Below are 24207 nucleotides of genomic sequence, written 5' to 3'. Positions count from 1 at the left end.
CCACCAATAGGTTAATGGATAAACAGACTGTAGTATTACTATCCAGTAGACGACTCCTCAGTAATAGAAAGCAATGAACCCTTTTTTGTTGTTACTGGTGGCGATGGTGGTGGTTTGCCAAATGATCCTTTATTGCGATATTTTCCGTTGTTGTTATTGTTCACTAGCTGGGCATTCACCGCATCACTATTGATGTCATCTATGATGTCATGAGGGTGGCTGCCATCAGCATTGCAGCCCACGGACTGGGCAGTCCCCGGGATCTCTTTAATGGTTCCAGAGAGTTCTCTGGCTAAAGATCGGTGCCGCATCTGTTGAGCAATGTTGACGCTCTCATCAAAAGTGATATTTCCACCGTGCTTACTGTTTTTCTGCTTCTTTCTGTCTCTTGGTGGTTCCTTGAGGGCTTTGATAATCAGGGCAGAGGCAGGAAGGTGCCACTTCAATCTGGGGCTGTCTGTTCTGAATGGTCAGTTTCACCATAATCCATAGACTGTTCTAGTTACCATTTGCCTTAGGAGAAGGACACAGGGGGCCAATCCTCAGGCCCAGTTCATGTGTGACACCAACTTCCCCACCAGTGCGCCTCAGGTATATGACTTTGATCTTGTTGGGGTCGAACTTGGGCCACATGGTGGAGGCGGCTGGTGTTAGATGAACCTGGATTTGGGACAATGGAAGACAGTTGTACCTTTGCCTCCTCTGAGCTGAAAGCCGAACTCCTTTTTTAAAAACTGAAGTACAGTTGAGATGCAATTTTATATTAGTTTCAGGTGTGTAACATAGTGATTCAACATTAATTTATGACTTAGTGCCCACCGCAAGAAGTATAGTCACTATCTGTCACTGTATAGTGTTATCACAGTATTATCGACTATATTCCCTATGCTGTACTTTGCACCCCCATAACTTATTTATTTAAAAAAATTTTTAATGTTTATTTATTTTTGAGAGACAGACAGACCATGAGCAGGGGAGGGGCAGAGAGAGAGAGAGGGAGACACAGAATCTGAAGCAGGCTCCAGGCTCCAAGCTGTCGTCACAGAGCCTGACACGGGGCTCGAACTCATGAGATCATGACCTGAGCCTAAGTCGAAAGCTTAACTGACTGAGCCACCCAGGCGCCCCTATTTATTTTATAACAGGAAATTTATGCCTCTGAATCCCCTTTATCTGTTTCACCCATCTCCCCACCCACCTCCCTCTGGCAACTACCAGTTTGCTTCCTGTATTTAGAGTCTGGTTTCTTGTTTGTTTTGTTTTCAGATTCCACATGTAAGTGAAATCATTCCATATTTGTCTTTCTCTGTCTGACTTACTTCATTTTTCATAATACCTTCTAGGTCCATCCATATTGTTGCAAATGGCCATATTTCATTCTTTCTATGATTAATATTCCTTTGTATATATGTACCGTATCTTCTTTTTTTTTTTTTTAACGTTTTATTTATTTTTGAGACAGAGAGAGACAGAGCATGAACGGGGGAGGGGCAGAGAGAGAGGGAGACATAGAATCGGAAGCAGGCTCCAGGCTCCGAGCCATCGGCCCAGAGCCCGACGCGGTGCTCGAACTCACGGAGTGTGAGATCGTGACCTGAGCTGAAGTCGGACGCTTAAACGACTGAGCCACCCAGGCGCCCCTGTACCGTATCTTCTTTATCCATTCACCTATTGATGGACATGGGCTGCTCCTATATGGTGGCTGTTGTGAAAAATGCTGCAGTGAACACAGGGGTGCATATATCTTTTAAAATTAATGTATTCATTTTCTTTGGATAAATACCCAGAAGTAGAATTGCTGGGTCATATGGTATTTCTTTCTCTTTTTTCTTTTTCTTTCTTTCTTTTTTTTTTTTTTTTGAGTAACCTAGAAAAAGTGAGCTCTTGATACATGTAACAACATGGATGATTCTCAGAATAATTATGCCGAGTAAAAGAAATCAGACCAAAAAACAAATACAGGCTGTATGATTCAATTTGTGTAAAAGTCTAGAACATCTAAAGTAATCTATAGAGACAGAAAGCAGATTACTGACTGTGTAGTGATGAGTTGGATGGATTGGTATGGCGGAGCAGGGAAGAAGGACAGAGAGCTTACAAAGGGACAAGAGAAAACTTTGGAGGGTGATCAAGAAAAATCTTGATCTTTTTTTTTAATTTAATTTAAATTTTTTTTTAATTTAATTTTTTTAATGTTTTTGTTTTTGAGAGAGAGAGTCAGAGCATGAGCAGGAGAAGAGCAGAGAGAGAGGGAGACACAGAATCCGAAGCAGGCTCCAGGCTCTAAGCTGTCAGCACAGAGCCCGATGTGGGGCTCAAACTCGTGAATCACAAGATCATGACCTGAGCCGGAAGTTGGTCGCTTAACAGACTGAGTCACCCAAGCGCTCCTGAGATGTTTGTAATTTTTCTGGTGGTTTTGCAGATGTAACATACATCAAGACATCAAATTACATACTTTTAATATGTGTAGTTTATTGTGTGTCAGTTCTATATCAGTATAGCTATAAAAGAAGAAATTTGGAAACCCTAAGAAAAGAAACAAAAACCAAAGGGAAGAAATACCAGTTGGAAAGCATTATCGAGAAGTCCTGCTGCATTCAGCCTGCAGGAGGAAAGGTAAAGGGCTCTGGGAAAGAGGTGTAGAGGGAAGGGTGGGCCCCACACACTAACAGTGCAGTCGAAAGGATGGAAACATTCGAGGACCTGAGAAAGGTACATCATCCAGGCAAAAGAAAAAGCCATTATAAATTCTAGAGGGGAGGGGCGCCTGGGTGGCTCAGTGGGTTAAGCGTCCGACTTCGGCTCAGGTCATGATCTCCCGGTTTGTGAGTTTGAGCCCCGTGTCAGGCTCTGTGCTGACAGCTCAGAACCTGGAGCCTGCTTCAGATTCTGTGTCTCCCTCTCTCTCTGCCCCTCCTCCACTTGTGCTCTGTCTTTCTCTGTCTATCAAAAATAAATAAAATGTTAAAAAAAAAATTTTTTTAAAAGAATTGATGGGGTGCCTGGGTGTCTCAGTCAGTTAAGCATCCGACTCTATGTTTCAGCTCAGGTCATGATCTCACCATTGGTAAGTTCGAATCCCATGTCAGGTTCTGTACTGACAGCGTGGGGCCTGCTTGGGATTCTCTATCTCCCTCTCTCTCTGCCCCTTCCCTGCTAGCTCTCTGCCTCCCTCTCAAAATAAGTAAATACACATTAAAAAAATAATAATAAGATAAACTTTAGGGGAGAAAAGAATCAACTAAAAATCGATATTTGTTCCAAATAGGAAACCGAACTAAAATTCGATGTCATTTTTAAGAGTTACTGGTAAATAAAAGAAAAAGTGGAATCCAGTTAGCCTTGCTACTGGGACTCTTTTTCTGTCAGTGACCTGATAGTGAACCTTCACACACACAAAAAAAGAACTATAATCTGAGCCTCCACTTGGCCTGGCAGAGAAACATATTTCCACAGTTAAGACAAAAGAAATGCTCTTTATTAGTTGCCAACTTTCAAAGACAACTAATGAACAAAGTATGGAGGTCTTGACTGTGGTTCCAGAAGGCAGATGTTAACCATCTCCATGACATAAAAGCAAGACTGTGGAAGAGGGCAGGAGGGTTACAAGAAAGCATAGGAATGGTAATGTTTTCATCGCATGTGAGGGGGGAGTTGAAATACTCAGCCAAAGATAATGAAACAACAAATAGGGGTATAAGTGCATCCTTCCAAGTCACAAAGATAACTCACAGCAGCACTAAAAATAACAATGTGATTTTCAAAATTGGAAGGAGCATTGGTGTACATGAGCAAAATCCCCATTCGCATAGGAATGAGTCAATGGCTACTGGCTGAGGTTGGTAATAGAGAGCTGGAAGAATAAGCATAATGTTTAGAGTAATGGCCATTGGAGGCACAAAACTCAGACATAATGGAAAGAAACAGCCTCTGGGATATGGGCCTGGGGACAGGAATGGTCTTCAGGAGCCCCATCGCTTTTCATCACAAACCCTTCCAGCCTGGACGAGTTGCTGCCACATGCGTGCATTAGTCTGAGGAAAATGAGAATTAAAATAATTATGGGATGACCACTCAGGCCGCTTACTCTGGTGGCAATGGCCACCCAGGGGAATCTGAAGTATGACAACTATTAAAGATAGTGATATTGCCGTTTCCAAAAGCATTTCCTTCATTAATCACCCTTGGCCCCAAGGCACATCCCGAGAGTCGGCCACACAACTTCACTGGCCCTCAATCAAGCAGGGTAGGAGAGGCTCCTGAAGGCCACGCAGCTAATTTCACCTCCCTGGTGTTGGGCACTGTTGCCTTCCTCACCACCTGACTAGGGTGCAGCCGGCCTGTCCGCCATCACGCTGTCTCCTAGTCTCACAGTGACCCAGCCCCACTGAGGTTTCCGTCACTCCTGCCCCAATTCCCCCTAGAGTCCCTTCCCAGGCACTTTCCCGATTGGCCTTCGGTCACCTCAGGGGTGACTCCTGGTGGTGGGAGTCAGCAGTTATCAGACTGTTACCCTCCAATCGCTCTCTTTACCCCTGAGGTGGGGCTGTGTTCCTTTGTCCCTTCTCCAGTCCTGCTGGTCTTCCCCGCTTCCTGGCTGGGGGTGGCCAAAGTCCTCCTTGCTCCTTGGGCATCTCTGTGGTGTAATATACAGACGACCTGGTTCGCCCAATGAGGACTGGGGGGCTCGTTCTGTCTTCCGTCCTTGGGTTCTCCTTCTGAAATGCACTGAATGGAACACGAAATGCCCCCCACTTCCTCCACCACCCCCCTCCTTACTATCTTTCCTCCTCACCCACCTTTCTCTTTGTTCTCAGACCTCCCCTGCTTTGTCCCGCCAGGGCCCCCACTTTCACTTGTTCCCTTCCAGCCCTCCGGCCCCTAACTGGGTAAGGGGTCTTCCCTTGGGCTCCACGGGAGCCCATTCTCTTCTGTCTCTGCCCCCACCCCATGCAGTGCTTTGAAGGACCTGAAAAGAACCTGCTGCTGTCAAAAAAATACATGTAGATGTGTACCCTAACTCTTCTTTCAACCGCAACTGCTCACTGAGGGGTTTGCTTGTTTCTACAAGGCTGTGGGTGTTGCGGATTCCACCAGGGGGCACCTTCCCTCTCCCTGCCCCGCACCTTCCTTTGTACCCTCCAGTTCAGGCAGGGGTCCTCTCCGCATCTCTCTCCCTGGCTCTAGTTGCAGGTCATCCTCTGCACCAACAGCATATACTCTTGGCAGTGCTCATGGCTGGGCCACATTTGATTAGTACACCACCGAGGATGCCAGCTCTCCTACCCCTGACATCTGGGTGCTCTGGGGCTCCCCCCCTCCTCCCCACCTGGCTAGCTACATTTTCTTCTTTGTGGGAGACATTTGTTGCTTGGCAGTGAGACTGGGTTTCTGTAAGCCATGTGGAATTTTGTTGTTTTGTAAAAAAAAAAAAAAAAAAAATGCCCTTAAAAATCACACGAACAGAGGCCAGCTGGGTGGCTCAGTCGGTCAACTGTCCGACTCCGGCTCAGGTCATGATCTCACAGTTTATGGGTTCAAGCCCCGCGTCGGGCTCTGTGCGGACAGCTCAGAGCCTGGAACCTGCCTCGGATTCTGTGTCTCCCTCTCTCTCTGCCCCTCCCCTGCTTGTGCAGACATTCTCCCTCTCAAAAATAAATAAACATGAGGGGCTCCTGAGTGGCTCAGTCGGTTGGGCGTCCGACTTCGGCTCAGGTCATGATCTCACAGCTTGTGAGTTCGAGCCCCATGTCAGGCTCTGTGCTGACAGCTCAGAGCCTGGAGCCTGCCTCAGATTATGTGTCTCCCTCTCTCTCTCCACCCCTCCTCCGCTCCTCTGTCTCAAAAATAAATAAACATTAAAAAATTATAAAAAATAGACGTAATAAAGAAAAAATAAAAACCAGATGAGCATACAAAAAGAACCAAGTGTCAAGTTAGTGGTTCTTAAACATCTGAAATTAAACAACCGTGAGGGACAAAAGCTCCATTGTTGTGTAGGACAAGAGCAGGGTTTGTTGGACAAGCCCCAGAAGGGACATTAAAAGGCTCTCTATTTTCCTATTGTGATATAATTGCTCTGGGCCTCCATTAGTTCTGTTGGAAAATTAGGAAAAAACAGGATCTCCCTTAAAACCAGATACTGCTTCCAAATGGAGCCTTCCTGAATTAAAACATTACCAAAACAATGTTAAATGTTGACATTTCCTGATCTATCAAATGTCATCCTCTTCTGTCTTGTCTTTAAAGTAGTCTTCAAGAAGCTATTTTTGTTTTCAAACCCAGAAGCTTATTTGCTTTTTAAAGCCAGTTTGCTTATCTAATAGAGTCCCCTAATTCATCAAATTTAGAAATAAATACAGAACTTTAAGCTGTCTTAAGCTATGATTTCAGTTGTACTTGTTTCCACGAGAACTTAGTAAATCTACATGGCATGTACTGAGGCTCTTGAACCAGAAAAGTGGCATTTATGAATGACTGTGGCTGCTACCAATTTGAAGACGTGTCTCTTCCGCGGCTTCTCTTTCCCAGACGAGCTGACGAGGACCCAGAGTGTTAGTGCTAGCAGGAGCCATGGACAACACTCGCTGTCGCCTGGCCTGTGCCTGTCTTAGAAACTGGTAAACAAAAGAGATTTTTTTCTCTCTTTCTCTCTGTCTCTCTCCTGCAGAATCCCAACCCAGGATTATTTCCTGTGATGCACCCTCTGACCTACGCAGAAACCTTGATAGATTACCATCTGTGCCCTCACCCCAAGTACAAGTTCATCAAGGAGTCCCACAGGGGGTCCAGCATTCCTCTCACCCAAAAGCAGTTTCTTCATCACACGGTAATGCCAACGGTGGGCTCACTGTCGCGGCTGGCCCTGGGCTGCAGGGAAGGGCAGGGGACAAGGATAGAGGGTCGCAGCTGGAGTCAAGAAGAAGGTTTGCAGCCACAGCCCCGGCACTGCTCTTGTCCCCTCCATGCCCACATCTCAGGCAGCATGTGGCCGATTGTTTCAACGTTATCACTCTCTTTTACCCGTGAAAGCTGTGACTACTATTCATTTTCTTCCTATTTCAACCATGTAGAAGATGGTCATGAGCCTGGTGTAACCTCACGACCTGACCTCCTCTTTCATCAAGTACAGAAACATCAGAATGGACAAGGTGGCAATGTGACCAGTGCACAGTACAGGAGAGGCTCCAGAGAACTCCTTCTCCCCTGAGATGACCAACCTGACCTGAATGTCCAGAGACATCTCTTAAAGGGGGCCCTCAGGCCCTTCAAAGTCAAGAAGTCCCTAACTCAGATCATTGTCTCTGCCCTGCTTCTGCCAGTCAGACCTCATACCGCCTCCCCTTCCTGGGCTGCCCACTTGCCTTTCTGTTCTCCATGCTCTTGTGCAGTGACCCATGTGGTCCTTGATCACTCCCTCTCCTTCCTGCCCCATATCTGCCCATCACCGGATCCCCCAGTGTGCCCCACACAACAGGCAAGTCTCCTTCTACTTCACCCCACGGACTGACTGTGCGGTCAGCCCTCCCTGGAAACCTTCCCTTGACACAAATCGGGTCTTGTTTTCCAGTTTAATAACCTTCAGTGGTCCCTGCTGCCCGAGGGCGCGGCTGGAGCTCATTGGCTCGGCCCCAATGAGCCCCGATCATTGGCTAGGCCCTTCCTGCCCAGCCTGCCTGTCCAGACTCACTTCCCACCAGGCCCCATCTAGACCTGCACTCAGCCAAGCTGTTGGTCCCCTGACAGTGCTCTCCTTTGCATCTCTGTGCATTTGCAGGCACTTTGCCCTGCCCGGAATGCCATTTGATGAACCCCCATCGCTTTGAATATTGCTTTAGCATCACATTCACCAAACAGATTGAAAGGTCCGATCTGTCCTCCATCACCAGGAGAATTTTCTTGTGTGCCTGATGAATCAGGGGGGAGAAAAGGTCTCCTTCACCCCTACTTAAGTTCCATACAGCATTGTGTAGTGCCCTTTGCTAGAGAAATTGTCTTTTACCTCGGAACACTTCAGTCAAACTTCATGAAATTATACATTTTGGGGCTTGGGGCGCCTGGGTGGCTCAATCGGTTGAGCATCTGACTTCAGCTGAGGTCACGATCTCTTGGTTTGTGATTTCAAGCACCAAGCCCCATGTCAGGTTCCCTGCTGTCAGCACAGAGCCCACTTCGGATCCTCTGTCCCCCTCTCTCTCCGCCCCTCCCCTGCTCACACGCTGTCTCTCTCAAAAATAAACATTTAAAATAAATGCATAAATAAATACATTTTGGAACTTAACTTCTAAGGCTGCAAAAAAAGCCAGTTAAGTGAAACGGAAGTCCTTCCTAGACTTGAACCTCACCACACAGTTCCCTTACATGTCAGATCCTGTGCCTGCTCTCCCTACAGGACATTATTCCTGGAATAATGAACTGGCGTAAGTTCCAGCCCCTGGCCCTCTCATTCCTGCCGGAAACCTCGAAGATGGCGACTACACAGAGGTAAGCCACAACTCATCTGTGTGTCTCCCAGGGGCATGTTTGCCCCACGGATCACAGAGGTTAAGATCCTCAAAGTTAAATGCCAATAATGTATCAAATCCTACTTGAAGTGTGTGAGGGAAGTTTGCTAGTTAGAGAAATATGATGATGTGTATAACTGATTCACGTATTTTGAATTATCATCATTGAGGTCTACTTGTTAAAAAAATGAATGTCCCAAGTGGTTGATTGGCCATATTTCTTTTTTTTTTCAATATATGAAATTTATTGTCAAATTGGTTTCCATACAACACCCAGTGCTCATCCCAAAAGATGCCCTCCTCAATACCCATCACCCACCCTTCCCTCCCTCCCACCCCCCATCAACCCTCAGTTTGTTCTCAGTTTTTAAGAGTCTCTTATGCTTTGATTGGCCATATTTCAATAAACGTGGACAACCAATCCATATAATTCAGCTGAAATATTCATGGCCAGGTTTTAACATTTTTGAATTGCCAAGATGAGCCTTCAACACCCTCCCTATCCGATTCTAGAGCGTGTACTCCTCTCTCTGCCGCAGCCTGGCGTTCCCTGTGAGGTGCCACAGCTGCAGAAACAGAATGGGTAGATGAGAATATTGTTGGGCCAAAGAAAGAAGAAATCTAGAGTAGCCACGTTTTTTTTGCTAGTTTGCTTATTTAACACCTCTTCAGAGCCCTAAGATCTCAAACGAGGAGTCCGGTGCCTTTTCTCTGGGACTCTGGCTGGTCAGTACCCCATTCCTGAGCCCCTGAATTTGCTTCTTTAGTCCACTGTTCTTACAAGCATAGTTAAATCGGTTATTGGTGAGTGAATGTGACTAGTATTCACAATGATGGCCATCGGCAGGCAGTCACCTTTCGTTCAAGTCCTTTGATCCAAAATGAGCCCACCCCCCGGGGGAAACCTGAGCTTTGCCACTATCCAGGATCCACAGGTGAGCACTATGCCCCTTGACTCCCACCAGGGAGTCACTGGATGTGCAGTGACCCTGATAGACTCCCGGCCTTCCCCAGGTATTTGAGGGGATCGGTGAAAGCCAGTTTGTGACTCTAGACCACTGAATTTTACTTCTTCCTTCATTGCCAGAGGAAAGGCTGGTTCAGAATTAAGCAACATTCAGCCACACTTCCCCAGGCATTTCCACATGCTCTTTCTTTTGTATTATTTCATTAGCACTTCTCAGCTACTCTCCTCTGCCTGGAGATGAACAGGAAACAAGCAAAAAAAAAAAAGCACCCAGCCTAGGATTTGCGACCTGGTTGGGGCTCAAAGATATTAGTTCCTTTTCTGTGGGTTCCTCCGTACTTCATCCATCCTGGAGCCACCTCAAAATAAACTCCACATCTTTGTTCTTCACCTCAGCGTGTTTTTAAAATCTGAAATTTCCAGAATCAGGAGAAGCGATGGCACTGTAGAGAGAATGAACGCCTTGGAGGAGCCCTTGGAGACCTGCCTTTGTAACTCATTAGCGGGTCACCTACTCTGTGTCCTTGGGCGAGTTACTTATTACTGAAGCCCTTTGAGCAATAATTTCCTCACCTGTGAACGGGGACAGCAGTGGTGTCCTACCCGGACTGTTGTGTGGATCAAAGTAAAACGATGATGTGAAGCGTCTAGCACAATCCTTGATAATAACTCTTCCTGGCCCTTCTACCCTCCCCTCTGCCCTCCCCCCAGCCACTAAATCTTGCATTGGCTCTCCTGCCACCAGATGGCGATGGTCTGCCACCACCTTGACACACATTTGGTGTAGGGTAGGGACGCTTCACCCAGGTAACCAGTCAACCAGGCATAGCTGGCTGTGGAGTACCATCAGGAGACCGAATAAGCAAAATGACCCATGGATAGATCGTAAGAAGTGTCCACCAGCTTTCGGCACGCAGAAGTCTCAAGAATTAAGGGGGGAAAAAAATCCTATTTTTTTTTCTTCCAAACCCATGTCCTTGGAAAAATTTCCAGACGTTGTTCTTTCAAAAAGCAGTCAGAGTGCAGTTACCTTGGGCTTGAATTAACCATGAATTAAACATGAACTCTACATGAATTAAAGAAAACTCTCCAACTATGAGTTGTTGGTTTCAACTTCTGTGCCTGGGTGCTCTGTGGGGCCAGTTTGTTTCAAAATAAACCGTAATTGCGTAACAGATTATAAAATCAAGAGGGGATTCTACGTTTCCTTATCATGGATTTCCATGATGTCAGATTCTAGACCATGTTTTTATTTATTTAAAAAAAAAAATTTTTTTTAACGTTTATTTATTTTTGAGACAGAGAGAGACAGAGTATGAATGGGGGAGGGGCAGAGAGAGAGAGGGAGACACAGAATCGGAAGCAGGCTCCAGGCTCTGAGCCATCAGCCCAGAGCCCGACGCGGGGCTCAGAACTCACGGACCGCGAGATCGTGACCTGAGCTGAAGTCGGACGCTCAACCGACTGAGCCACCCAGGCGCCCCCCGTGTTTTTATTTTTAAAGGCAGTTACAAAATAATAATGGTATTCTTTTTTAAGTTTCTACAAATCCATTAATGATACTTCAACTCTGTAGTCATTTTGCTTCGATAAATGACCTATTACTTATGAGATGTTTCTTTTGCCCGTTGAGAATTATCTGTTTGTTGTCAGACCATGCGATATGGTTATTTACTGTTTATTTATTTCAAGTCATTTTTGTATTCATACTAATCAAAACAAGCTTGCTTGGCTTCTCTGCTCTTTAATAAATTCAGTGCGAATTTGTTGAGTCTCTAGGACTTCCATACACATCTCGAGAGTCAGCAGCAACAGAAGAAATTACCTAATTCAGTAGCACCCCAACTTTTGGATTTTTTAAAAATTCTTTTTAATGTTTATTTATTTTTGAGAAAGACAGACAAAGCATGAGCGGGGAGGCGCAGAGAGAGAGAGACACACACACAGAATCTGAAGCAGGCTCCAGGCTCTGAGCTGTCCACACAGAGTCCCGCATAGGGCTCAGACTCATGAACCGTGAGATCATGACCTGAGCCGAAGTTGGTTGCTTAACCAAGTGAGCCACCCAGGAGCCCCCAACTTTCGGACTTTATAGACGAGTAAAACGTCCAGAAGAATTCTGAGAACCGTTTTTAGAGCCGTCCGAGTTTTGCTTTGCCAAGAAAGGCATTAAAACCAAGCAAAGCGGGAGCCTGGGTGGCTCAGTCGGTTAAGTGTCCGACTTCAGCCCGGGTCACAACCTCGCGGTCCGTGAGTTCGAGCCCCACGTCGGGCTCTGGGCTGATGGCTCAGAGCCTGGAGCCTGCTTCCGATTCTGTGTCTCCCTCTCTCTCTGCCCCTCCCCCGTTCATGCTCTGTCTCTCTCTGTCTCAAAAATAAATAAACGTTAAAAAAAAAAATTAAAAAAAAAAAACAAAACCAAGCAAAGCAAAACAAAGAGCCCAACCACCATCTACTGTCTCCACCATTTCAATTCCAGAAGAACATATTAATACACACAAAAAAGTTAAAGAAACACAGTCTCAGAATTTAAAAATCAGGTACGTTTGGTCTTATGAGAAATGCTTGCCTGGCTGTGTTCCCAGACCGGCTCGCACTCTGGAGAGAGGCATCTGGGCTCTCCACTTCTCAGCACCTCTTCCCGTCTGGAATCCCCTGCGACACTGGCAGTCAGTGGGCTTGTCAGTTAGGACCTTTGTCATGAAGTCAGTAGATAGGACGAATCCCTGGTGGTAGCACCCAGGTTCCCTTTAGTAAGAAATGGTGTTAAAACCCAACACCTGAGGGCTGGGGGTTCACATTGCTACTTGGAGGGTTTGTTCCTTGGCCTTCTCAGCAGACTCGCCAGGGAGTGTAGGTGGGGAAATACACACATGCACACACACACGTACACACATTTTAGAAATTATGGATTCGCAGCAATGCTTGTAACTCCAGTCCTACCCATAAAGTTATTGCCTGCTATCCCGCATTCTGTATTTATATGTCCCTTCTGCTGTGAGAACCTTGGCTCCCAACATACTTACTCATTACTCTGTTCCCTAGTACGTCCAAAATAGTTTCAGAATTGCTTCACCGATAACCATTTCAATAAACAAGCATCATAAATAGAGTTCAGGTTTATCTTCAGTTTCCCCTATACCCACATCCCACCAAAACTGTGACCGGACAGTCAACTACTACATTTCTAAGTTTCTTAGATTAGTTCTTTCTTTTCCCTTTTCCCCTTCCTTCCTTCCTTCCTTCCTTCCTTTCCTTCTTCTTTTTCTTTCTTTTTTCCTTCCCTCTTCCTCTTTCTTTCTCTCTTTCCCTCTACTGTGATTGTGGAATTCATGTGAAATATTATTTGCTTCAGTTTGCTTTCACTTTGGGGTTTTCCCGCTTCCCTCTGTGATAGATTTAATCTCATTATTTTTTTTTAATATGTAGAATAATGACATGCTTTCCAAATTCAAAACTATACAAAAAGGCACACTTAGAGAAGTATCCATGCTGGCCACCTCCCTCCCATCCTTGTCAGTAACCAGCTCTGTCTTCTGACTCATATTCACAGTTTTTCTAATGCTAAGCAGAATATATATATTTTTTCTCATTTCCCCTTCTGCCTTATACAAAAAGTGCCACACTAGATATGCTCTACTGCACGTTGCTTTTTTTGCTTATAAAAAATATCTCCTGAAAATTGCTGCATATTAGTTTATAGATCTCTTCCTCACTCTTTTATACAGCTGCAAAGCTATATGCCCTAGTTTGATTCATTCTCTACACTTGGCAAGCAGGTGCATTTTTGCACAGGAAAAAAAAAAAAAAACAAAGAGAAAAAAGCTTATTTCAAAGACATAGGTGCACATGCCAAGGAGGCTTCAGTTAATCCCCTGTTTTTCCGTGCCTGCCTCCTGTCTCACCATCAGCCCACAACCTCTCTAGGGTTTGTAGGAGGCCGGTTTCCTTCCTGCGTTTTCTACGCTCTGTCACTGTGTACTTTTTCATGAGACAACACTCTTCCCAGCCTCCAGAAACTTACTCCAGAAAACTGTTGAAAACGTTTACCCCACGTATGTTTTTTCTCTTCCTCTTTGTTGTGCGTTCAATTTTTAAAGGTTTTTAAGTAATTGAGACCAAAGGAAAGAAAAAAAGCAAATGCCTCTACCATCTTGAAACAGAATTCTGTTGCCAACCTCTAAAATAACAATATTTTTTCTCCCTTTTTTAAATATTTTAATGTGCTCGATACCCGGGAATTTTTATATAAAGCTCTAAGTATATAATACCAAGCAATATATAAGGGGGTTGGAGGAAGGTCTGAAATTGAATAGAACAATAAAGGGAGACTGTAAAGATGGGGGGAAATATTAGGAATTGAAAAGTGAGCTATCTAAATTTCACCCCAGGCCCCCCAGGAAATGACATTATTTTAGACACTACCAGCTTGAAAGTTCTGTTTCTAAACTCTGGGAAATGGCTTGTTGGGCCGCATTCTCATGGATTTTACTTACCTGTTGCACCTGCTGCCTTTGTCTGTAGGGAAACATGGGGGGTGTTCAGGAGCGAAGGACAGAAGGGTAAAGTCCTCCCCTGTGGCAAAGTAAAAGTGTTTTAGAAAGTTATGTCGGCATTCCAAGACTGTGAATGCGAGCATTTATCCTGGCTGCCTGTGTGATTCCTCCACAGATGTGATCCCTTCAATTCCGTTATGCTTCCTATAAATGCCCCCGGCGTTCTTGAGGCCCTACCAGAAGAAGACAGATTGGAAACAGCAGAACGGTACTTTTTTTGCCTTTGGCTTCTCATGTGGTCTGTGTCACAAAAATATGCCAGGTGCCGTGAGAGATTTCAGAAGAGCACACGGTGTCCGAGCTTGCAACCCAGAGGAGTTCAGGCCTCCCTAGGGGATAACATGCTGAATTCACGGTCGGGAATGGACAGTCTCTGCGGCCTCACATTTGCTGATCTTTAGGTGCCCCTGGAGCTCAAAGGAGCCAGAGAGTAGAGGTGGTGCTAAGTGGGCTTGGAAGCCTTCAGTGGTCATGTGAACTTGGGTTAGTACTTGAAAAAGGATAGGATTTGGAGAGGCATAAAAAACAATAGGGTCCTCTAAAATAAAGAAAAGGGGGTGCCTGGGTGGCTCAGTTGGTTAAGCATCCAACTCCTGAGTTCCGCCCAGGTCATGATCCCAGGGTTGTGGGATCGAGCTGAGCCCTGCATCAGCCTCCACGCTGAGCGTGAAGCCTGTTTAAGATTCTCTCTCTGTCTTTCTCTCTACCCCTCCTCCCCCACCTCACACTCTCACTCTAAAGTAAAAAAAAAAAAAAAATTTAATTAAAAAAATACAACTATAGGCCCCAAACCAAGGCGCTTAAGTTTGATTTTACTGGTGAGCGTCCAACAGCCGGTAGAAATACATCCTTGAATCTTCTGTCATTGTGCCCATGTCAACATTCTTACATGTAAATAATCCATTAGTGAAATCCTAAATATCTGAGGCGCGCATCTAGTTCTCAGACCTGCCCACACGCAGTGACATTTGGCAGTACCTGAGCATTTGAAACTGAACCCAGGTCTGAATGGGAAGGTTGAAGTCTTGTCCATTCAAACCACTGCCTGCGGGCATCGGTGAGGACGCTGCAGCCAGGGCGGGATGGCACGCATCTGCCCGAGGTTCAGAGGCCACGGGGAGATGCCCAGCAGGCCAAAACTTAGCTGTCCCTCCACTCAGCACTGATGCGGGGACTGTCGTGACCCAGTGTCCGCATCTGTGAAATGAGAATAAGAGTATCTATTTCACGCAAGTTGTCAAAATTATAGGCGATAATGCCGATGCCGATGACGGGGGTGGTAATTATAACAAACATTTAAAGCACTACCTGTGTATCGGGCACAGCACCTTGCACGCAGTCTCATCTACCCCCCACGATGAGGTCTCGCCGTCATCCCCATCTTAGAGACAGGAAACTGCTCACAAGAAGATGATGTTTGCAGAGCACCCGCCTGTGGCTGCTTAGGAATCGTGAGTTTTCAATCATATGGGACTGGAACAGCTTTTGTGGCTTTCGAGGGTACTTTCCACAACAGAAACTTGCTATGACACTTCTGTCTACTACTGCTGAATGACGTTTCTGTTGTTGTTTTTTTTTAACTTGTTTTATTTTTTATTTTTCTAAATTTACATCCAAATTAGTTAGCATATAGTGCAACAATGATTTCAGGAGTAGATTCCTTAGTGCCCCTTACCCATTTAGCCCATCCCCCCCCCACAACCCTTCCTGTAACCTTTCTGTTTTGTCCCCCTCCCTGTTTTTATGTTATTTTTGTTTCCCTTCCCTTGTGTTCATCTGTTCTGTGTTTTAAAGTCCTCATATGAGTGAAGTCAGATGATATTTGTCTTTCTCTAACTAATTTCACTTAGCATAATACCCTCCAATTCCATCCATGTAGTTGCAAATGGCAAGATTTCATTCTTTTTGATTGCTGAGTAATACTCCATTGTATATATATACCACATCTTCTCTATCCATTCATCCATCGATGGACAGTTGGGCTCTTTCCATACTTTGGCTACTGTTGATAGTGCTGCTATAAACATGGGGGTGCATGTGTCCCTTTGAAACAGCACAGCTGTATCCCGTGGATAAATGCCTAATAGTGCAATTGCTGGGTCGTAGGGTAGTTCTCTGTTTAGCTTTTTGAAGAACCTCCATACTGTTTTCCAGAATGGCTGCACCAGCTTGCCTTCCCATATATTATTTCATTTAAAAAATTTTTAATGTTTATTTATTTTTGAGAGAGAGAGAGAGAGAAGCAGAGCACGAGCTCAGGAGGTGCAGAGAGACAGGGAGACACAGAATCCGAAGCAGGCTCCAGGCTCTGAGCTGTCATCACAGAGCTTGACATGGGGCTTGAACTTACGAACTGGGACACCATGACCTGAGCCAAAATTGGATACCCAACCAACTGAGCCACCCAGGCATCCCTATATTATTTCATTTTTAAAGCAATTGTGGATTTTTTAGTTATCTTCTCACTGGTTTCTACTTGAATTCCATGGTGGCCAGAGAACATACTGTGACTAATATCAGAAGATTGAAATCATTCAGGCTTTCATTTTGGTGTAAGATATGGTCAAGACTGGTACACATTTTCAAACGTGCACTTGAAAAGAATATGAATTCTGTAACCTCACTTTAAAAATTCCCTTTTGGGGCGCCTGGGTGGCTCGGTCGGTTAAGCGTCCGACTTCGGCTCAGGTCACGATCTCGCGGTCCGTGGGTTCGAGCCCCACATCGGGCTCTGTGCTGACAGCTCGGAGCCTGGAGCCCGTTTCAGATTCTGTGTCTCCCTCTCTCTCTGCCCCTCCCCTGTTCATGCTCTGTCTCTCTCTGTCTCAAAAATAAATAAACGTTAAAAAAATTAAAAAAATAAATAAAAAAAATAAAAATTCCCTTTTATTCTCTGCTTATAAATAATGATTCCTACCATTGTTTTTGGGTGGAAAGCAATTTATCAGCTATATGCTACTCTTTTTTTTTTAACTTTATTTATTTTGAGAAAGAGAGAGAGAGTACACAGGCAAGCAGGGGAGGGGCAGAGAGAGAGGGAGAGAGAATCTCAGGCAAGCTCCACGGCTCAGTTTCATGACCGTTAAGATCATGGCCAGAGCTGAAAGCAAGAGTCGGACGCTCAACTGATTGAGCCAGCCAGGCGCCCCAGCCTTATGCTTCTCTTAACATACACTCAACAAAAGTGGGTAGAACTAACCTTGAAAGCCACAAGAATTACGTAACTCTTAAACGATCAGAATATTTCTCTATTTTATTTTGGGAAGGAAAATCCATGCCAGCTAAGCATCTTCTCCCTTTTCAGTGAGCTCTGCGAACAGAATGTAGAAGTTATACTGACTCCAGAAATAATTGAAGCAGAATTCCCTATCTTGGACCACAAGGACACCAAAAAGGAGAAGTAAGTAGATGATTTATGCTTAGGAAGGGGCAGCCTTCCGATCGAATGTGTCCTATATGAAGTGCATGATTGTCACGTTGTCCGAATCGAAATACCTCAGGCTTAAAAAAGAGAGATTTGCACATATCTTAGTTTATGCACAATTACGTGCCCTCAAATGTGGTTGGTAAGTGAACATTTAAGAACTGAATCCAATTTTTCCATTTGCTTATCATCTCATTTCAGAGGTGTGTTTGGGGGGGGGGGGGCACCTGTAGCCACGTCTCAGCCCCACCATGTGTTACACGTGAGATCTCCAGCCATGTCACTTAACCTCAGTAACTGAGCTTCGGGTTCCTAGTTTATACCGTGCGGAACATAGTGTCCCTCACAGACGGCGTGAGGATTAAGTGAGACACCAACGAGAGGACGTCTCGCCAGTTGCTTGATGGGAGCTAATACGCTCAGCAAACGTTAATGTTTCCCTTCGCCTCTCCATCAGGGGCCAAAGAGCTAAGCAAACATCGTCATCCCTCAAAACATTAGTTTCGGTGAACAGTTTTGTAATGGAAATAACCTGATATAGTTCATATGGTTTATAAGTTTGAAATTCCAAGTATGCTTTTAAAATGTTTTTCTTTTGGGGCGCCTGGGTGGCTCAGTCGGTTGGGCGTCCGACTTCAGCTCAGGTCATGCTCTCACCATGCGCAAGTTCAAGCCCGGAGTTAGGCTTTGTGCTGACGGCTCAGAGCCTGAAGCCTGCTTCAGACTCTGTGTCTCCCTTTCTCTCTGCCCCTCCCCCGCTCTCTCTCGCTCTCTTTCTCTGTCAAAAATAAATAAACATAGGGGCGCCTGGGTGGCGCAGTCGGTTGAGCGGCCGACTTCAGCCAGGTCACGATCTCGCGGTCCGTGAGTTCGAGCCCCGCGTCAGGCTCTGGGCTGATGGCTCGGAGCCTGGAGCCTGTTTCCGATTCTGTGTCTCCCTCTCTCTCTGCCCCTCCCCCGTTCATGCTCTGTCTCTCTCTCTGTCCCAAAAATAAAATAAAAAACGTTGAAAAAAAAAAATAAATTAAAAAATAAATAAATAAATAAATAAATAAATAAACATAAAAATATTGTTTAAAATGTCTTTTTTTCTTTTAAAAAATGCCTTTTTGGGGTGTATGGATGGCTCAGTCAGACATCTGACTCTTGATTTTGGCTCCAGTCACAATCTCACAGTCTGTGGGTTCGAGTCCCATGTCAGGCTCTGTGCTGACAGCGCAGAGCCTGCCTGGGATTCTTTCTCTCTCTCTGCCTCTCCCCTGCTCTCTCAAATGTGGTTTCTCTCTCCCTCTCTCTCAATAAATAAATAAACATTAAAAAATAAAAATAGGGGCGCCTGGGTGGCTCAGTTAAGTGTCTGACTTCGGCTCAGGTCATGAACTCGCTTCCGTGAGTTCAAGCCCTGCGTTGGGCTCTGTGCTGACAGCTCAGAGCCTGGAACGTGCTTCAGAATCTGCGTCTCCCTCTCTCTCTGCTCCTCTGCTTCTCGTGCTCTGTCTCTCTCTCAAAAATAAAGACAGATTTAAAAAAAGAATAATAAAGATAAAAATAAATAATTTAAAAATGCCTTTTTGTTATTAAAAAATCAGAAAATACAAAAAATAAAAACAATAATACCACCAGAGACAGTAACTTGTACATTCTGATGTACGGTCTTCCAAATATTTACTTATTTAATATCTATATTATTCATTATATATGTTAATATATATTAACATAATTATATTGATTATATACTTATGTTTTAATAACATTTAACATATTATTCATAATGTTTCATCTTCTGCACTTTTATTTATCAATCTACCATAAACATATATTTATAAATATAGGTAGACATTGTATTCCACCATAAGTTATTTAACTGTCTTCTGAGTTGTCAGTGTTCTGCTGTTAGCAACTGTGCCGTAGTAAATTTCCATGCTTACTCCATACTGCATATTGAGAATCACTGTATATAGTCTAATTGTCATTCAGAGTTCCATCAGCAGAGGTCAGGACTGCCCACATTCAAATGCCCTGAATAACATGGAAAACTATCATTTTTCTTTTCTTCTTTAGCAATAGGATAGATTTAAAAAAAGACCTTCTCATTGTCTTCATTTTAACTTCTGTGTGTACAAGTGATGTTACATAGTTTCCCAGGCTGATATTATCACCCTATTTTTCTTCTTTAACGAGGGGCTTGCTTTGCCTTTTTTGCCAGAAGCATTTATCTGTTTGTCGTTTATTTCTGTGTCTCTTGTACATTAAGGATAATTACCCTTTCTTAGATACGTTATAAGTTTCTCAGTGTGTCTTGGAACTTTGGAATGTTTTGGGAGGCCTTGCCTTTTTTTAAAGGAACTAACACCCACCCCGCCCCCCACATGTCTTAGTATGGGGTTCCTTTGGCCTGTTTGTGATGGTTTCAGAGGCCTACAGAAACCAACACTCCTCGGAAAATTTTTTAGCAGTTTCTAGGAAAAGGAAATTTAAGGTAGAAAAATGTTAAATAGAATTTCAGTGAGCCTGCTTTGGTCAATTGCCAATGAAATATCATCTTACACAACGGAACATGTCAAACCTCGTGTACCTCAACAAACAGATGCTCTTTGCACTACATTTGTTTCAGGTTTCAAACAATTGACTGAGGGTTTTAAATAAAACCCTTTTTTTCTCTATTTTATTATTTTTTTAAGAGACTCTTCTTTTTTTTTTAGTATTTATTTATTTTTGAGAGAGAGAAAGACAGAGTGAGAGTGGGGGAGAGGGAGACACAGAATCCAAAGCAGGCTCCAGGCTCTGAGCTGTCAGCACAGCACCCGCTGTGGGGCTTGAACTTAGAGACCTCGAGATCATGATCTGAGCGGAAGTCGGACATTCAGCCCACTGAGCCACCCAGGCGCCCCTTTTTTTCTATTTTAAAACTTGCCCCTGGACAAATAATGACTTGCCACACGAATGGAGTAATATGTAATACCTCTCTGCTCATGTGCTCTTAAATGTGGTTTTTCACCTTTTATACTACAGAGCAAATGTTGAATGCCACCTGATTATCAAATTATTATTAAATGAAACAGAAGTTATTACTTTATATATTCACCCAAAGTGGTATTTTTTTACATATTTCAGCTGCTTTACCACAAAAATAAACTAAGAGTGACCTCTAAACATTTCTGCACATCACATTAGCTTCTAATTTTTTTAAAAAAACACAGATGTAGGGGTGAGAGATGTTTTCTCTCTCTCTCAAAAATAAATGAATAAACTTCAAAAAAGACCTTAAAAAATACAAGAACATTCGACCCACTTTCAATAGACATGTCATGGCATTTTCAATTCACCTATTTTTCTGTTTACATTATTGTATGTACATGTTTTCCCATGGCAAAATTATCAACGTGATCATCATTTTATTGGCTGAAGACTATTCCAACAGGTTGATAGCCCATAGACGGTTTTAGAAAGTTCATTGATTCACAGGTTCTCTTCAGCTCGTATCAAGCATTATCCTGTGCTCTTTTGTCTTCTCTGTCCCTACTTGTTCCTTCTCCTCACCTCTTCAACCTCAGGCAGAAGCTGCCAGCGTCCTCACTGTCACACACACACACACACACACACACACACACACACACAACCAGGAGGTAGACAGAATGAAAAGAACACATCCATGGTGTATAATTTCCCATAAGGACTGCTATCTGTTTGGTCTCTGGAAAATTCTGTTTTCAGGGATGCAAAGAATCATGTGTTCTCCCTCAACAGCTGTAATTACCCTGAGAGGTTCTTTGCTGCCCTCGTGGTGATCTCAGCCTGCTCAGGACCCCCCTAAGGGGAATCATGCAAAATGTCCACGAAACTGTGAGGGTGACTTCAGTTGCTGATACATCATTTGACACTTCTGAGATTTTCATAGTATCACTCGACCATTAGTATCTTTACTAATAAAGATAGGGAGACAGACCTATATATTTAAATGTTTTAATTTTTTTATTAGAGAGAGAGCATGAGCAGGGGAGAGGGACAGAGGGAGCAAGAGAGAGAGAGAGAGAGAGAGACAGAGAGAGAGAATCTCAAGCAGGCTCCACGCTCAGCACGGAACCCAATGTGGGGCTTGACCCCACGACCCTGGGATCATGACCTGAGCCGAATCAAGAGTTGGACACTCAACCAACTGAGCCACCCAGGCACCGCCCCTAAGATTGATTCCATTAAATGATACCGATTAATATTTTTATGACGTGCATCAGGGAACATTTTAATTCTTCATTTTCAGATATTTCTGCTTTCTCAAAACTGCCAGGCATTTGTCAGAACTTTACATTTCACCCTGTTTAGAAAATGTTCCAGAAACACTTGAGTTTATATCGTATTTTCCTAACTAGGCACATCATCTAGCTGAGCTCACCATCCTCAGACATCTGTCCTTTCAACCAAATGCACTTGGGTCTTTCCTTGCCAGACATTTGGAAACTTCTACCCAGCAACCCCCTTGCCATGCCCAGCCAAAGTCTGGGCTCCACACGAGCCATCACTTGATCCAGATGCAGAACCCTCCCTCTTGATTCCCCCGCTTCTGGAGCCGTCATCAGAGTCGGAGATATTATGTGTCTGCTTCATTCACAAACGTGAGGAAGCGTCTAACACTTCCTGAGCATTCAGAAGACATCATACTAAGATGTCTAGGAGTAATTTCTCATTTCACCTCGACAATATTGGGAGGTGGGAATTCCCACTGTCTGTATGTCTGGAAACGGAGCCTGAATTAGGGAACTTGGCCATGCTAAGAAACGCGTGTAGCTAAGATCGGAAGCCAGGTTTGCATCACTTATCGGCCAAGTGTTTTCACTGGTAACTAAATTATCGCTAAATATAGTTTTTTATATATACATGTAGTTATACATACACGTTTATGTACATTGAGATGTGTGTGTACATATATACATATATGCTATCAATCGTGTATAAAAACATGTAAAACAAGTCGTCCAGCCTTCACCGCGCTATCCCCGAGCCAGCAGAAGGGCGTGGGGGGATGGGAGGTGGTGACTGGAGCTGTTACCAAATGCCCTGATGTGTCCTTGTTGGGTGTTTGATATGCAGAGAGGCCAAAGAACAAGCACAGCCAGAGGAGAAGGCGGGAGAAAAGGTGCTGGAGGAGATGAAGCTTCTGCAGAACAAAGCTCTCAACTCGTACCTGATTCTAGGATAAAACCTCCAGGAGGTCAGTTCCTTCCGTCGACTTTCCGCCCGTCACCGTGGTCCTCTGTGTCCACTTGCATCCCAGCCATCTTTGGAGTTAAACTTCCTAGAGGATAAAATCGGAATGTGGACGGTGTATATATTTTTAAGTAATGATCTTTCCTTTCAAAAATAAAACGTCACTGGTGGGATGACGGTGTCGGAAGCTTCTCGGTGCGAGATTTCGTGCTGGCACAGACTTCCTGAGTAAGTCGTGGGCCACCATGCCGAGACCAAGAGCCGGGGCTATCCGGTGTTCCTGAGAGCCTTTTTGGAGGTGTGGTGCCTGGGGCCGGAGGTAGGAGGGTTCAGAGCAGGGCTGCTTGCTCACCTCCGCGGCCCCTGAGTGTCACAGCCTTGGTGAGGACCCTCGCTCCCCAAGCATCTGTGGGACGGCACACACTAGCGAGCAGGGGCTGGAAAACGGAGGGGACACAGTGAGCCACCCAAGCGTGCAGACTGGTTTGGAAGCAACTGGAAACGATCCCTCTGGAAACGCTAAGAAACACCTGAGGCAAAAGGTCACTGCCAAGGGGTCGGGAGGCTCTGTGAAGGCATCAGCGAAAACCTTTTGATTGTGTGGGTCTTTGGTTTTGCTTGTGTTTGTTAACATGACGCCATTCATTTGCAGAAGCTGGTAAGACTGATGACATTTGGGTTATAACAACCCATCATTATCCAAGTATATTTGGATGTATTCCCTACATTCCTCTTTCTGTGCGAAGCTGTTATCAGACTCTATGTACCGTTTTAAAAGAGCTCTTCATTAGCTCATTAATTCTGACATTTTTTCTGGGATTTGTCTTTCCATCATGAAACCAAAACTCTTTAGGGGCAGGACCTACAGTGTGTTTGAGGCAATTCACATACGTTAGACAATTAAATGTTGTCAATGACCGTTTCCTTGCTGTCAGTATAATAGGTACACAAGTGAGCTTGGGTCTGTGAAGTCATTTCTTTAGTGTTCTTAAAAAATATATATATATATATTTTTTAAATATATATTTTTTAAATGTTTATTTATTTTTGAGAGAGAGAGAGACAGAGCACAAATGGGGGAGGGACAGAGAGAGAGGGAGACACAATCCGAAGCAGGCTCCAGGCTCCGAGCTGTCAGCAGAGAGCCTGACGCGGGGCTCGAACCCACCAGCCGTGAGGTCATAACCTGAGCCCAAGTCGGATGCTCAACCACCTGGGCCACCCAGGCGCCCCCTTTAGTATTCTTAAAGGCTAACCCAGCCCACGTGCAAGACAGAACTTCGCATCACTCATTTATGCAACCAAGTCCCTCTGGGAATGTCCCAGAGAGAGGGAGACACCAACAGCACTAGGCAGAGGCCATGGCCCCTCCTCAGAACTGGGGTTACCAGATACAACGGCGCCCACTTGAAATTGAATTTCAGATATCAACAAATAATATTTTACTGTACGTATGTCCCAATAGGGCATGCACTTTCTGGGACATATTACGCTAAAAAAAAAAATTCATTGTTTCTCTGAAATTCATATTTAACTGGGCATCCTACATTT

At 44.5% G+C, this 24207-nt stretch overlaps 1 protein-coding gene and 1 pseudogene across 5 annotated transcripts in view; one reads left to right on the top strand and one right to left on the bottom strand.

Moving 5' to 3' along the window:
• The window catches only part of CFAP221 (cilia and flagella associated protein 221), a 104578-nt gene extending 81749 nt beyond the window's left edge, over positions 1–22829 (top strand). For all 5 annotated transcript variants that reach the window (XM_007091153.3, XM_042994264.1, XM_007091154.3 and 2 more), the window contains 5 exons: positions 6674–6832; positions 8396–8487; positions 14146–14238; positions 17335–17430; positions 22540–22829. In XM_007091153.3, coding sequence (XP_007091215.1) covers positions 6674–6832; positions 8396–8487; positions 14146–14238; positions 17335–17430; positions 22540–22648 — 549 coding nt within the window. In that variant the 3' untranslated portion in view covers positions 22649–22829. The remainder of the gene's footprint in view (positions 1–6673; positions 6833–8395; positions 8488–14145; positions 14239–17334; positions 17431–22539) is intronic.
• Positions 154–711, bottom strand: LOC107180476 (annotated as a pseudogene).
• Positions 22830–24207: the final 1378 nt, after the last annotated feature.

This window comes from Panthera tigris, chromosome C1 (assembly GCF_018350195.1).
Source record: "Panthera tigris isolate Pti1 chromosome C1, P.tigris_Pti1_mat1.1, whole genome shotgun sequence".
Lineage (NCBI taxonomy): Eukaryota > Metazoa > Chordata > Mammalia > Carnivora > Felidae > Panthera > Panthera tigris.
This window is presented reverse-complemented; position numbering and strand designations above follow the sequence as displayed.